General features: G+C 37.3%; 1 protein-coding gene across 1 annotated transcript in view; it reads left to right on the plus strand.

Moving 5' to 3' along the window:
* The first annotated feature begins 458 nt into the window (after positions 1–458).
* Positions 459–17,071, plus strand: part of Tsp2A (tetraspanin 2A) — a 37,837-nt gene continuing 21,224 nt past the window's right edge. Inside the window, exons 1-2 of the mRNA XM_081739009.1 lie at positions 459–771; positions 15,016–15,213. Of these exons, the coding sequence (XP_081595135.1) occupies positions 655–771; positions 15,016–15,213 (315 nt within the window). The 5' untranslated portion in view covers positions 459–654. The remainder of the gene's footprint in view (positions 772–15,015; positions 15,214–17,071) is intronic.

The following is a 17,071-nucleotide window of genomic DNA, read 5'->3' on the forward strand; positions in this document are numbered from 1 at the left end:
GTCAATCGTGAGCTACTGGAACCTCGTGGGGACAATTTTGGTAGATGGCGTTAGCGCTCCGGTTGGCTAACCTTGAAATGTAAGTTTATAGACAATAAACAAATGTAAGATTTTTTTTTTTTTTAAGTTGGTAGATCTTTTGGTTGGTAGCTCACAGTAGGATTTAAGAACGGCACGGTAGCTACATAATTTTAGAAGCTTCATAAATTTGGCGAGTACTGCTCTACACAAACTTTACTCTCTGCACAACAAAATAAAATGATCATATTTATTTGATCGAGATTGTACTAATCTTTTGCTCGTGTTGTGTCATTGACACTTCCGGTTACAGAAAAATTCCTTTATATGAAAGATAAATATACCACGTCACACGTTAAAACAGTTTTATCATATTTGTCATTCCTGTATCTTCAGCCTTCTTTCAGTATTCTACACCTTATGAAACTACAGGACGAGAATGTCCATTATCGCTAGATAAGACAATTTTGTTTCCGAACAATATTACTTCTTTTTATCTAATCCAAACGTTGATATCACCATTTCATGTTGATTCTATGTTGAGTGATAATCGTTAGCGTTACAGGTTACGAAGAGAGTGAAAAAAAAGTGTTAAAGTTACGGAAAGTGAGTAAACTTATTAAGTTGTGAACCAAAATGGCGGGGAAAGGATTTGGAAAAGGTTTTGCAAAAGGTTTTGGACGTGGAATGAGCTTTGATAAAAAGATCCAGTACTTAAATTACATACTATTGGGATTTCTTATTTGTGCTTGGGTAAGTACATACATTTTTATTGTTTTCGTTACGTTGTTATTAAGAGTTAAAAGGATTTCTGTGATTGAGGGCAAAGTAACATGGCGTCGGGATCACGTATGGCTGTTCTATTGTTGACGCCACGCCCTATTTTAAATTGTGTACTGAAACTATTCGGTATTTTAGATATTTGCGTAAATTTTGTATATCTTAAGTCTAGTGAATTGCGGATGCATAATGCTAATAATGTTTTAAGAATCTGTGCTGTTACTCGCCAAATAATTACCATAAACATAGAAGTTTCCCGTTGTATCATTTATTCGTCTTGATTTCGCAACTAATTGCGTTGGAAACATACATAACCTTTGTTCTTTCCAGCCTATTGATTTGTATGGGAAATGATTATATTTTCTTTAAAATCAATTGGACTTTTAATGATAATATGGTTTTGCTGCTAATTTTTTCTGGAAGTTTCGTTACAAATGTCCCTTATTCTTTCAAAATTTATTTACAGTATACACGTTTGTAACTGTTAAGAGTATTTGTGTCACTGGCAGTGGAGTATTTAGGATTTTGTTTCGGGGGGCGTCTACGCACAACACAAAGAAGCAGGGGGCAATTGCCCACCTGAGTTTGAGAATTAAATATATTTTTTATTGATTGTCTACTAATATACTAGGAAAAAAAAACGTGAAAATTATATGTCGGTGGAGAATCTTACCCCTACTAGGCAAATCTGAAATGACGCTTCTGCCAACACACGTTGAATTTGTTATTTCACATCACTGTATTTCATATTAGAAACAAAATGGAAATATTCTGTTTTATCTGTGTACGTTTTTACCTGAAAGAAAATGTTGAGAAAATGTTGCTGAAATATACTAATTGCAGTTTTAATGAAAAGAATTACAGACTGATAAATCTTACGTGATATGATATACACAAACATTTAGCAGTGAATCTAACCTTTTATTCTATTCATAGAAGAAAAAGGAAGCACCCTCTTGGCCTACCCAATTTCATGGGCTACTTATTGCCTGCTCTTGATTTTCTTTCATTCAAACATTTACCTTTCTTTATAACTAAACGATGTAAATATTCGTTTGCTATAATAACTAAAATCTTGTTATATTGATATCCGTGCAAGTTGGTATGAAAGACCAATTTCGCTTAGTTTTAGTGTTACTGACGACGGCCGACTTGAATAACAACTAACAACGGTCGAAAGTATAATAGGAGAAACGAAGAAAAGTAACAACTAAGAAAAAGAAACAGAAGAGTAGAATGGACGAAAGAAGTTAAAAAAGAACGCAGTTCTTACATGGAATGAAATTTGGCAAATACAGTAGTATTTCTGAACAAAGCGTATAAGAAAATGGAAAATCAATGAAATTCTTAGAAACCTTGAGAAGGATTATTGTTGTACGTGGAATGCGAAACACTAACAAATTTATCTCGGAAGGGGGGGGGGGAGGATGCTAGAGCCCGACCCTTCCTAAATACGCCACTGATTGTACAAGTATTTATTAATACACCTTAAATTGAATTTGTTATTAACATGTTAAAATCATGTATAATAAAATTTACAAGTAATAATATGTTCGTAACTCTTAAGAGTATGTGTGTTAGAGCTCCTTCGTGGCTAGGCGGTTAGCGTACGCGCCTTTGGCATGGGAGAGCCGGGTTCGAATCCTGGCGGGAGCTCATGTGATTCGGATTCCACGTTAATCAGTAGGTCCCGTCCCATATAGTCTCGCTGCTGAAAGGAACGTTAAACTCAAAATCAACTCAAGTATGTGTGTTTCTGGTAGGAATATACTTTACTCAGGGGCGCCTCCACAGGGGTGGTCCACCGGGTCCAGACCCTCCCTCCGAAACGTTGTAACTCTACAGATATTTCTACACTTTCTTAAGAAAATGAAATGAAATCTTTGAGTTTTACGTCCCACGGTTATGCCGATTAGGCTAAAGGAGACGGTGATAATGAGAGATGAGTGAAATGGTGGAATGAAGAAAGTGGGAGGAAACGGGAGAACCCCGAGAAAACCTACGAGCACGGTGTTTGTCCACCACAAAGTTCACTTGGCGGGGGCTCGGATCGAACCCGGGACCCCAAGCACCAGAGGTGAACGCTCTACCACTGAGCCACCGCGCCCCCCCCCACTTTCTTAAGAAAATTATAATTGCTCTAGAAGAGAAATGATTGATGTAGGGGAAGGGCCTATATCGCACCACTTTTTACGAATTGAATCCAAACGATAAATTTGATCGCTGTTATACAATATAACAACAGTAACACAGAGACTAATTATCTCTGATATTAATGAAACACGTGTGTGGCATGTACATGAAAAGAAAGTGCCTCGTTTAGCTACTTTTCTCAAAGTCTGCAAACGGTGCCATTTAGGTATAGGATACGCAAAATCGTACCACTGGGAGCCATTAAATTAATTCAGCAAGGAAATTATCTGTAAACATAATAGAAAGGAAGAAAATGACAAAGTATGAAATATGTGAGTATATTTGTCAATATCTAGAATCTATACTGAGTACAATTAAATGACTACGAAGCATTCGATAGACTAATACACGATAGAGTTAAAAATAATTTCCTAGAGAATATCCGTCCATTATTTAGTTATGTATTCATCGTAACTAAAGTGCAGGGGACTACTTTGAGGGACACAGTGTTTAAAATGTTGTACAATGAGCAATAAAGATGTTATAGAAGAAGTTCGGTTTCTTTTTGAACACATTTCGTACTAATGAAGAACATGAAACTTATGTCGGTGAACAATTTTGATACCCCTGACAAAATATGAACAGACGATACTAGTATTAAGTTGAAGAAAAATCAAAATTTTCCCTCTCCGTTGATCTAGTGGGAAGGACGATGGCCTTTTGTCCACGGAGTCTCAGGTTCGATTCTTCGTAGGAGAGCATCAAATGCATTACGATGATTCAGATTGCACGTTGTATAAGGTCATGTGCTATATATCTTCGGTACTGCAGAGAGACACTAACCTTCAGCAAACAACATTAAAAATTAAAGTTTCATATTCTATCAAAAATTTTGGGCTATATTTCAATAACCACACTATGTATTGTCGTCTTGTTAATGTCATAATGATATGCGTCATGGCAGTATATTTCACACAAGTTTCATTCGTGTTAATAGATGGTAAGTATATCGTACAGCATATTTTTTAAATTTACAAAATATTGGATTTTTTGATTTTTCGAAAATGGCGCATGAGGATTTACACTAACCAATATAATTTTATTCCTCAGTGAGATCTATCAATTTCTATATGTTTTAAGTAGAAATATTTTCCACATATTTTCCGTTGCACGGTAATAGTATTGCAGAGTTTCTGCTATGTAATGTTATAGAGTTATGCTGTGATGATTTCAGAGGGTGGCCATGTGGAAATTTCTCCCCAGGGCTATCTGACCGTACTCGATGGAGATTACCAGTATTGTTGCCAATGCCGTGCCGTGGAAAATCAGCTACCGGGGCGAGAGTATACGACGGTGCCCCCGTACATATGAGGGTGGCCGACAGACCAGACGCGAAGCGCCACCATGGCTGGCGCGAAGCGTAATAAAATTTTGAAAAATAAACCCTGCTTTTCCTTGATTTTAAATAAGTTTTATAACTTTTTTCCTTCCATTTTATAAATGTGCATGTGCAAATTAAAAATTAGATGGAAAAATACTGCTGTTGATCTAAAATATTCCAAATAATTTATCCTCTCTCTCTTTTTCTTAATTTCTTTTCTTTTTTCAAGAATTTTGCGCCCCTTTACTTCGGCGCCCGGGGCCGTCGTCCCGCTCTCCCTCCCACGGCACGGTACTGATTTTTGCAGACCTACCTTTTACTTCCTTTCCCTTTGTACTGAACCTCTTTCCTCTGGAGAAAAATTTTTTAAAATTATCAGTGGGGCTATTACGATCTAGCAAGATAACGTGTTGAAGTCAGCACACGAACATCACTTAGAAAGATACAGTTCTTTGTATATATTTGCCTATCGTTGGGAGTCACAGTCTTGAGTAATGTATATTTCTTTCAGTGTTGCCCGCTTTGTGGTGGACAAACACCGTGTGCGTGGGTTTTATCGAGGTTCTCTCCTTTCCTCCCACTTTCTCATTTCACCATTTCATTCATTTCTCATCATCGTCTCCTTCAGTCTAGTCGGCACATCCGTGGGATGTAAAATTAAAGATTTCATTTTTTTAATTTTGCCCACGAGATAAGATGTATCTTCTTAAGCTGGAGACGAGATAAAAAATGTGGCCTCGCATAGCGCATAGTCACTACTCCTTTCGTCTTTGGTGCGAGCGGTCCCTGGGTCAAGTCCCGGTGGGACACTTGGTCGATAAAGTTTAAAACTTTTTCAGGGCAGCGATCCTGAGTAAGATTTTCTAAGGTCTTCCTCATTTCCACCAGTCAAATGCAGGGATGACACCTTACACAAGGATCCCAGGACGTCCCCTTCCTTCTTTCTTCCTCTCCAGTTCTCCGGGCAGTGTGATCACCAAGGATCTTATAAAATAGAGGATATGCCCTTACAACAAAATCTTGAAGCCATACGTCACAGTTTCGCCACCCCTACTCTACCCACTCCGCCCAATAGGATCGCAATGTTTTGAGCCAACAATTATGGCGGAAACGAAAGTAGCCAATCAAACGATGGCAGAAACGAGAGTAGCCAATCAGACGTGCAGATGCTCGGTTGTTCTTTGGCTTCATCGATTTAATAGGATGAAGATACGTATGAGCAGATCCTCTATTTATAACATCCTTGGTGATCACCAAGGGACATCGTCCAAGAATCTGACTACTGGTTCTAATGAAATGAGAGATATGACATTTTTTGTTCTGTTTTCAAGACGAGACTAGAAGTTTCGCCGGTTTCATGGACAACACAAGTTCACCACCCAAGTCTTATATCATGTGTGTTAACGTATGTTCTACCTATATTCATGTATGTCTCCTAATGTATGTTAAAGTAACACTTTTTGTTCCTTTTGCAAGTCTCTAGAGAACGAATTAATATATTTGAACTACATTTTAAATAGTTATCACTGAAATATTACTGTGAAAGCAAAAATGCAAAGTCACATACAAATATGTTACACTTGTAACTGAAAATTATTATAAAATAACAATAAATAGAAAATAGTTAATTGTCAAAGCATGTAGGGTAGGTTTAAGGCGGACAACGCTCACGGGGGATCAGTAAATTCGGTTCCCGGTAGACTTCTGGAACTTGAAGCATAGGTTGAAACTTCGTGCGTATATGGTTTGCGAAGGCGTCTTCGGCGTGGGATACCAGAATTCATTTCTCTAGAGGAATACGTGTTATTCAAAGCACGGCATGACGTCACGCCGTTACCCCCACCTATCTTCGCCCATTGTAATTTTTTAGAAACTGGGGGGACGCCGTACATATTTTTTCGAGGTGGGAGGACGGTGTTCCTCGTGTTCCTCCTCTCTTTTACCTCTGATTCAGAGTCTAAATGAAACAGTGGGTTTACTTTTCTGTGCTGAAAATAAATGGTCGAACGAATCACTAAATTGCTTTAGAAACGACCGAAATTGGATCAATCTATCATAAAAATATTACCATGTCTCTATTTTAGAAGTAAATAAATATACAGGGTGGAAGATAACAACGGCGGTTCATAACTCTGAAAAGAGACGTTTTTCGATCCATTATGAGAACTTTTTTTTCTTTCATTTCATATAAGGAATCTCCTCCCAAAGTTTTTCGACGGAGTTACCTTCCATCCTGTATATACGATAAACGAAGGTAGTTTATCCTTTTACGATTAGTTTTTGTATCTGTTTCAAATTACGCTGTTAAGTATGTATGTTAATGGGTATGTAACTGAGTGATTTTTACAGGGTCAACTGAGAGAGAGGGAGACGGTGGCTGAGTGATGGAGCGCTTATTTCTGGTGTGAAAGGGTCCCTGGTTTGATCTCCGCGCACACGCAAGTTTGTGTTGGACAATATCTTGTCCATGGGTTTTCTCTCGGTAATCCCGTTTCCTCCCACATACTCATACCAAAAAATATTTCATAATTGAACTTCAGTAGTTCATCCTTTAGGATAAAATCCTTGTTTCAGAATCCTAAGGTACTAGGGATGCGCACGAGACGAGTCGAGACAGGATTTTCCTGACAAAATTCGAGTCGAGACACGGCTCTTCCAATAGAGAAATATACATTTTTTCGAGTCGAGATATCACTTTTACAGCGCATTTTCGAGAAGAGACAGCCAGAAATCTTGTTTCATGCGCATCCCTATAAGGTACTCACGTAATAATTTTTATAGGAGTTTGACTACAGGGCATATAATTTGAAGTACTCACCAACTACTTCTATAAAAAATGTTGCGTAAGTACCGCAGGATTCTAAACTTTCATATTTAGATAGGGCACATATTAGTTTCTAAGTGAAATCTTGACCCGACTACGGTGAGTCCCATAGTATTGGAGCTATGGACCTTTAAATCTAATTTTTTTCATGTTTTCGGCAGCCTATAACTCTGAAAGAAAGCATTTATGCACCCAAGTTGGTCTATACTTTGTCTTATCTTGCACTGTAAAAAATTTCGCCTTAAATTTACTGACCGATTACCGTCAACTCTCGCTGCCATCCGATTACCCTAAATTTTACGGACTACCGTTTTTTCATAAAAACGGCAGACCGTATATTTAGAAGCAAAATAATATTGACCGTGTTTAGAAACAAATTTTTTTTACCGTATATTTTACGGTAATTTATCGTAATATTTAGAGGTCGTTTTTTTAAAAAAAGCACAGGTGTGTTATTACCGTACAAGATTTACGGTAATAACACACCTGTGCCCTCTTGCTAGATCCAGTAAGAATTCTTGCTGGTCAATATATATTGATCCAATTTTCATCGAATTGCTGGAAACTGTATCAGTACACACACTGGCTAGCAATAATTTCCTGGGTGGATGCAACTAGAGTGCACACTGGTCCACTGCTGTTAAAGACTACTTAACTAAAGAAAATAAAAGTGAACGAAAGAAGCGTTGCACCTACGACGTGCGTAATATCCATAAGAATAAAAGTTGAAATTAATTCTTAGTTTGTAATATCGAACCCTTGTTCTGATATCATCTTGAACATACATTGCTTTTCCTTTTCAAAATTACTAATTTTGTCATGTATTGAACAAAACACCAGAGGATTCGATATTACATATATATATATATATATAAAAAAAAAAAAAATCTTGAATTTTATAGCTGAGTTTTCGCACGCTTTGAAGATGTAGTTGGAACAAACATCCATGCCCTTTTAAGATATTCATAAATCGATATTCTGTTACAGTGTTAAGACTAGCTTTATTGCATGTATTTTCGCTATGAGTACCAGTAGACTAATAGACCTCAAATATTCTAATCAGCGATTCATTCGATTAGTCGCATTATTACGGTTTCAGATAACCAAGCAGGCACTCGACAACATAGCTTAGAATGACCAGAAGTATGACTAAACAAGTGTAAAACCATGACTTCTCACAACACTGCCTACAGTAGCCAGTATCCGCTATCTCAAATTAATAAATACGTGTTTGCATAATTATGTAACAGTGGCATCAATGCTTTAAAAAAAAAAAAAAAAGTCACCAAACTTCCAGAGTATCGAATTTTTGCATATTTAGACTAGTGATGAGCGCAAGAGTCTTGCATGCAAGACCAAGACCAAGACCAGGAATCCCGATGCAAGACCAAGACCAAGACCAAGACCAAGACTCTTGCGCAAGAGTCTTGCACAAGTACCGGCTTGGTGGTAGAGCAGTCACGTGTGGTTATATGTGTCCCTGGTTGGATTCTAGCTTGCGCCATAGGAACTTTTTGGTGGGCAAACACCGTGTGCGTGGGTTTACTCGGAATTTTGATGTCTCCTCCTACTTTCTTCATTCCACCATTTCATTCCTTTCTCATCATTACCGCCTCCCTAAGCCTCGATGCATAATCGTGGGACGTTAAACTAGATATTTCGTTTTGTTTCAAAACATATTAGTGGTGTTTTTTTCCAAAGCTAAAGAGAAATGTAGTATTGAACACTGGTAATTCCGTACACCACAGGTGTCGACTACATGGGTATGACCTTGGCTCCGGGACTCAAGCATCCGTTGGAAATTTTTAATGTCTGCTCATAAAATTAATATCAAAATAACATTTTCATGACATTGACAAAAATTTAGTATATGTGACCGCAAGTTTGATTTCATGGGCGGATGCTTATACGTTGAATAATTGTTTATCAATATAACTTTTAGCCTCCTTAGGTATACGACACATCGAGGGTTGAGCGATATAACATTATCCTACAACAATAAATCTATATTGTAAAATTGAAAGTGATTTGTTTGTGACTCCCAATCTCTTGAACCACCCGACCGATTTCGATCAAATTTTCAACATAGATGGAGTTTGGGCCTGGGAGTGTTTTCATCATTTCACTTTAACAGTAAAACTTAGGGGAGTGGAGAAGGGGGAGTTATAAAATAATAAATAAAACTTAATAACTCGAACCAAACTAGCAATCTCGATCAAATTTTTAACATAAACGTAGGGGAGGGGGAGATGTACAAAAATCAATATGAATAAAAAATAAAAGTGACCAAGTTTGTGACTCAATAACTCTTGAACCGATCTCAATCAAATTTTTAACATGTATGAGGTTCTTTCCTAGAAAGTTTTTTAGAGTTTGTTTCACTTTGATGGTAGAACCTAGGGTTGGAGGAGGGGAAGATATATATATATAATAAATAAAACTTTATAACTCTTGAACCATCGAACTGCGAACTCGATCTTATTTTCAACATAGATGAGGATCGGACCTGAGATGGTTTCTGCCATATCACTTTGACGGTGCAGTTTAGGGGAGAGGGAGGGGAAAGATATTTAAAAATGGTTGAAAATTACCGACATTAAAATGGAATCTATAGTTTTGGGGATCGCTGAGATTAACAATGATAATTCCGGTGCTGTTTAAATCAAAATTCAGCCCCTTAGGTTGGTGGAGGGGAGGGGAGATATATAAAAATGATCGAAAATGACGAATATTAGTGTTGAATCCATAGTTTTCGAGGTCACTGAGTTGAATACTGAGACTTCCTATAACGTTTACGATCAAATTCAGCCTCGTTACATGGGGGAGAGGGAGATACATATATCTCGATGTGGAATAAAATGATCAAAAATGACCAAATATTAGTGCCGAATCCATAGTTTTCGGGGTTTCTGACACGAACAGTGGCACTTGTGATACCGTTTAAATCCAAATTCAGCCCCGCAACTTGGGGAGGAGAGGGAATTATTATTATTATTATTATTATTATTATTATTATTAGGTCTATTATTATTATTATTATTATTATTATTATTATTATTATTATTATTATTATTATTATTATTATTATTATTATTATTATTATTACAGTTTAACCCAACGAAGTGGGTACTTGATGCTAGTAATCCATATTCACAAGTGAGACTTCAAATAACTTGGAGTTTAATGCCGTTATTTTGTGTTTCTAATACAGGTCAACAGTATTTATATAAATTGAGTTTACACAAAAGACATAGACAATTGACTCGTTTTCAGTTTTCACTCAAGTTATTCTAAAATATTATGAGGTTTGATTATAATAATTATTATTTTAATTTTGTTTCCCTCTTTTTTTGGTCAATACTGCTAAACATATCATCACCATCATTATAGTTATTCCGCCATTATTGGCAGGTTATTTGCTTCAACAGACAAGGTTCAACGCTTGGTGGTCCTCAGCTAGTCTCTTCGTCTTGACGTAGCAATTTTCTTTTTTAATACCTTTCTTCAACTAGCCTACTTCGCTCTCTCCCTCTCTTTCCTTCTACAGTACTCTAGCACGTCCCTCATAATACAGTTCCTCCTCAGCCAATATCCTAACTAGTTCCTCTTTCTCCTCTTAACAATATCTAAAATACTTTTTTGCTCTTACTGCTAATATTTCTAACACCTTCTCATTCGTTTTCATTCAACACAGCTAATTCTGTCCCTTTTTCTCCATGCCCATGTTCCGAAAGTCTGCAATTGTTTCATTGCTTTTGCGTAATATGAATGTTTCTGCCCCATAGAGTACATATTGGAATCAGTAAAACAAATTTTCAATATTTAATTGGAAGTTGGTTTAATACAAGGATTATCTAATCGTGGTTGAAAAGAAAAATCTGACGCCTTTAGAGTGTAAAAATAATTTTGCAATTCATGGTGTTTCAATAATCTGTGCCGTCTGATTTTCTTTCATGCGTCCCAGGGTTCCCCTCCGCAGTTTGGGAATCAGTGGAGTGTTGGATCTCTTAAAGAATATAAACAGATTACGAAACGTTGTGATTTAGGTATAAGTAGTGAAGCGTGGGCACCCATTAAAAAAATAAAGGTCATCAGCTATGGTATACACTATCATCATACTTACACGACGGTAAATTATGTTACATTTAGAAACATATATTGTATTTCCGTCACTACTGGTGCATTGTAGAGTTTATTATCCCTTATATCCATAGTAAAATTTACCTATGAAAAGCTTGAGATTTCTTAAATGCAAGACTTGCAAGACTCTTGCATGCAAGACCAAGACCAAGACCAAGACTGGGTGTGCAAGACCAAGACCAAGACCAAGACAAAGGGTTCCAGTGCAAGACCAAGACCAAGACTCGATATGCAAGACCAAGACCAAGACCAAGACCACCCCGGTCTTGGTCTTGGTCTTGCATTTGCTCATCACTAATTTAGACTAGTAAACGCTCAAATGTATTAACAAAACACCAGAACAGATTATAGGTACTCAGAACCAAATTAAAGATAAAAACATTTACAGAAATATTTTTCAAATCTAACCATTTATTTACCCAGAAAAAATAATGACAGCATGGGCGCCCGATGAAAATTTTCTAGGGGACTCAACTCCCTGGTTACTATATACCCTGATATTTTTTATTTGTATTAAGAAATTTAATACGTTTTCACTAGCTAGGGAAGCGACCCCCTGCCCCTCCTTCGGGCACACATGAGTGACAGTATACTTTTGTTTCTGTAACATGAAAAATTCCTGTTGATGCAACACAATTTATGTAATGCTGTACTAAGTACGTAAACTACGAAGCACTTTCCTAAAAGTTTTTTTTTTTTTTTTTTTTAAAGTATTTCAACATTGTGATTCTAATTATAGCTTCACAAACCACTCGTAGTTGGCTACATTATCATAAGACTTTATACATCCAGCAGCTTCTTGGTTTCGAATCGTTGCACTTTGGAGCGATCTGCTTGCCACAATAGCCAACTAAGTTTTGTTTGTCACCGAACAAAGTTCAAATATTAACATGGTGCTTTCCCATACATTACCTTGCTTAATGTTGAATTTCCAGAATATCTTCAACAGTGGTACGCCTATTGTATATATCACACCAAAAAAACACACACTAAACAAACAAACAAACAAACAAAAGAAAGAAACAAAACAAAACAAAGCAAAACACATCCGAATCTACGCGCCATCAATCCACGCTTCGAACATGTGCTTTTTCTCTCCAATGCGCATGCCCGACACAAGCATCTGACAGGAAAACGGTCTCCTACCATTATTTTAGAAAAACGGTAAACCGTATATTTTTTATGGTAGGAGGCACTTATTTTCACGGTTATTGTTTACAGTGTGGTATCAGGAAGCCCCTCTCACACATTGTCGGTGCTGTTCTGAAACACCCTGTATACTGAATATACATAATTATACAATGACATTGTTTTCCTGCGATATTTGTACCTAATATCAGAATATAAAGAATATCTTCAAAGTGAAACATCACTGAAGGCTCAAAAACCAGAGAGTGATTTTGTGTCGCAGGGAGGAGGGGTGCAGTCAACTTTACCTCCATTGCCGATGTAATTTCTCTGTTGTAAAGGGTATTACATAAAGAACATAACTTTTGAAGTGCCCGCCATTTCTGTTCTAGTAAGTTGGCAGCACTGAATGTCTACACGATTTTGATATATTGTCTTTGTGGTTAGTAGTCCGGAACATCGAATAGTGTATGATCGTCACCTGCTTTATGTACTGATAGAAACGGAGCGTATCACGACGAAACAGTGTGTTGTCGTAGTGAAAACAAATGAGGTAAATATTGTGTAGAGACTGTCCGCAAATCTCGTGAATGTTTGGCCAACGTAATACATCGAATACGTTGACATAGCTAAATTTGGAGAAGCCTGTTCAGTTTGGACATGAAACTCTCAGGTCGTTCTCGTGCAAGGTATATAACAGTGCTGTCCAATTATAATGAGCCTGAGGGCCATAACCGTCTTTACTGATAAGGTGGAGGGCCGCAGCTAATAATAATAATAATAATAATAATAATAATAATAATAATAATAATAATAATAATAATAATAATAATAATAATAATAATAATAATAATATTGTTATTATTATTATTATTATTACACTACAGAAGAAAATATATAAAAAAATATATTTGAAATATTACATACCTGTTCAATGTGACTAATGTAAAGGGTGACTAGCAGCGTTTACAAGGACTCTTGTTGTAAAAGATGTAACCCGCGGAAGATGTAAAAAGATAAGAATCTCCAAGACAGATTCTTTACAATTTTCACGGTGGAAAATGCACTTTCACACAGATAAGTACTACCAAACATTGACACTATTTTCCGGCACAACTCACAAAAGTTAGGAAAACGTTTGTTAGAAAGTACCTGAAAAATCCACTCCTTTCTTTGTTCTTGTCTGAAAGAATGGTTCAGCCTGAAGGTCACGAAGTTCGAGTTGTAAGTTTGGAGGATGTTCTTCGATGTCTATTGTCACTGGATTAATAAATAATGCAATGTCGTTTTTTTATTTTTTATTTTTAGTTTGTCAAAATCAGAATCTCGCATTAAATCCATTCGTTATACTCTCGATGTCTCTACAGAACTCAGAAAAATTAAATGCTTCCTTTTCAAAATCTAATGTCAGACGATTGCAACTTGGAAAGTATGCTAAATTGTGTTTATCACAAGAAGTGGTGTATTTATATCACGCTATGGCTTCTAGGCAAAGTTCGAGGAAGAGAGGGTCTAACTTTAAAAGCTAGATCAAATATATATTCGTTCATTGAAGTAATCGTAGTAGCTTTCAGCAACGATTACATTACCGACTCTAGTGTTGCCGTGGAGGCCCGCGCCTTTTTGTTGTATAGAAGCGCTAAATGGATGCCTTATTCCGAAAGAAGAGTGGAAACATTAAACGAATGAATGAATATAAATTAAAATATTATCAGTTATAACAATCGTAAGTCATGAAAGCTTTGTGGGCCGCAGAAAATGGTTTGGTGGGCCGCATGCGGCCCGCGGGCCGCCATTTGGACAGCCCTGGTATATAAAATAACAGGTAGCTCCAGTTTCGTGTTTAGCGTTCTGATTAGCTCTCTCTCCGTGACGTGTTATGGAGGAACTTTTGCGTATGCAGTATTTCACTTATTCTCTTGAACGATACTTTGTGATGCCCAAGGACGTTTTAAAATAGAGAATCTGTCCATATGTATCTTCATCCTATTAAGTAACTCAATGACCACCGTACATGTTGGCTTAAAACATTGCGATATTCATATGTAGGCATTTAGGTGTCTGCCGTTTATTTTTATTTAAATCCTTGCTTCAGATTTATATTATACAATGGGTACATGCTGCACGTTTGGGTGTACAAATAGGTGTGGGAAGAAATTACCCGAAATAACCTTTCAGAGGTAAGATAATCACCAATCATAGAATACGTATGGCTGTGACGTATAGCTTCACGATTTTGTGATATGGGCAGATCCTCTATTTTATACATCCACGTGACGTCACCGACCTCAAAGTATCCTGGGAAAAATTAGAGTAGAAAGGCTGAATTGAGAGTCCCCTGTTCTCGTGTTAGTTGATCTGCGGAAAACATTGCCATTGTAAGTGATAATGTTGCTGTAAATCTGGTCCTAAAAACAGATTACGATCATGTGCTATTTGGTGCTCCGTGACCACTAACCACAAAGGAAACAAATGAAAATCGTGTAACGTTCAGTGCTGCCAAGTTACATGAACAGAAATGGCGGACATTTCAAAAGTTAGGTTTTCTATGTGACACTTTTTAAAACTCTAGAGCCGCCACAGTTGTAATTTTATTTTGTTATGATTACAGATTCTTGGAGTGACGATTTTCAGCTTGGCTGTTTACATCCGGCTGAACCCAGATATTCAGGACTGGATAACAAAACTGAACATTCAAGAATTCTGGGTTGGAGCATACATCTTAATGATTGCTGGACTTATCGTAATGATAATTGCTTTCATCGGTTGTTGTGCAACGTTTCAAGAAACTACTGGTATGCTTAAAATTGTAAGTATAACAACAGTTGCTCATTTATAAGATACAGTTGGACCTAGATAACTCGAATTTTTCAACATTCTCTTGAGTTCCCCATACCACTCAATGTTAAAATAACCCCTAGAAGTCGAATGTTTAAAAATTACAATCTCGAAACTCGAAATTTGAAGATTTCATAATAACATTTAATAATCTTGCTAACTCGAACTTTCGTATCTGCAAACCTCAACAGATCGAAGTTTACGTATAGGGCCTATAATTAGAATTTCTCTTGATGTGACCTCGATAACTCGAAGCTATAGCTCTATGCTTATATGTAATTGTAATTATTGCTAGTCCTGTTATTATGCTAATGTGTACTGTAATTGTGTTTTACGCATGTCTAGACATGAACCCCCTTCCCGCGGCTTCCAAAACAATGCATGTAGAGTATTTTACTTTTACTAGTCATGTTATTAAATTTCAAGAACTTTCAGAACTTCGAGTTCTTGAGGTTGAACGAAGAAAACTTCGAGATATATATAGAGAGGTTACTTTTAATGAGGAACGAGAAATCTCGGTACCTCGAATTTTTGTTGTGGCCATTTGATAACTCGGACCTTGACTATCGAAAAACTCGATAAGTCTAATTTTTGTCTATTTCTTTCAGCTTCGAGTATCAAGACCCCACTCTAATAGCAGTCTGAACTAAACTTCGATGGACAAGGGGAATTCATAAGCACAAACTTCATATAAGCACCCCGGACAAAATATTATGAGGTGTTGCCATTCTAGGGGCCTTGTGAAACGTGGCTTGGCATAGCAATATCCTTGTAGATAACCGCGAATGTGTGTATTATATGTTATTTGTGACCCACCCGTTTGTGTACAGCTCTTTGCATACACTCAGCTTTGTAGGCTCTCCGGCCCATCTCATCACCTTGGAGAGGCTATCATTGAAATAGAGGCAGAACCAGGATTCGCCTGACCAGAGGATGTCACCATTGGTCTCTAGTCCAGTGGTGGTGATCCTTTGCCACGACAGGCGATTTTTCTTCTGTATGGCATTCAGCTTGGAGCATATCTCGGAAACGCGACTGAATATGCCTACACCATGTAGTTCTTGTCGCATGCTTCGCTCATAGTCTTGATGACTCGAGGTCCTGTATTATACTCTTCCAACGGTTCCTGCAGGGTTTGGAACCGTTTAGAAGTCGCTAATCTCCCCAGACATTTACGGTTGCGATCGGACATGATGGGGTTCCTGCCACTGTTGCTCCGAGAGGATTGATTTCTGCCAGACGTCCTCCATTCTGCATGGACAGTATTGACCGTGGATTCGGATACGCCAAAGGACTGTGCCACCTCGCGCAGGGTATGCCTATGTTCACGCCCGAAGATAATGGTTTTCTTTTGCCACTCGGTCACGCTCCTTCTTCGCCCCATGGTTCAACCTATAATGAAATAATGCCGCATGAGGATGCATGTTTTACCAGCTACATACTGTCATCCTTTTCCATATTGACAACATGTCACAGAAAATCAACGCTAGAATCTGCGCCGGGATGATGTAACGGCTTATTGAGCAATAAAGTATGTACTTCATAATCTATTGTCCGGTGCTGTACATTATGTATAGTCGAATAGCATTACTGTTTAGTTTCACCTTGCTTGATTTTGTTGATAGTATAAGGAGAATTATGGACAAATTTGTAACGGCATTCTCTGCAACATCTTCATCCGGAGGAAAAGCTTATTCCCAAGACCAAAATATCCCTTGTAGATTTCTTAACGATAAATTTCTTATATTTTTGTTGGATCAACAGATCCAACATATTTCAATCAAACATTTTCCTGTAGGCCTTGTATCTGAAGAACTACATCTAGTGTA

Source organism: Thermobia domestica, chromosome 14 (assembly GCF_964235325.1).
Source record: "Thermobia domestica chromosome 14, izTheDome1.hap1.1, whole genome shotgun sequence".
NCBI classification, from domain to species: domain Eukaryota; kingdom Metazoa; phylum Arthropoda; class Insecta; order Zygentoma; family Lepismatidae; genus Thermobia; species Thermobia domestica.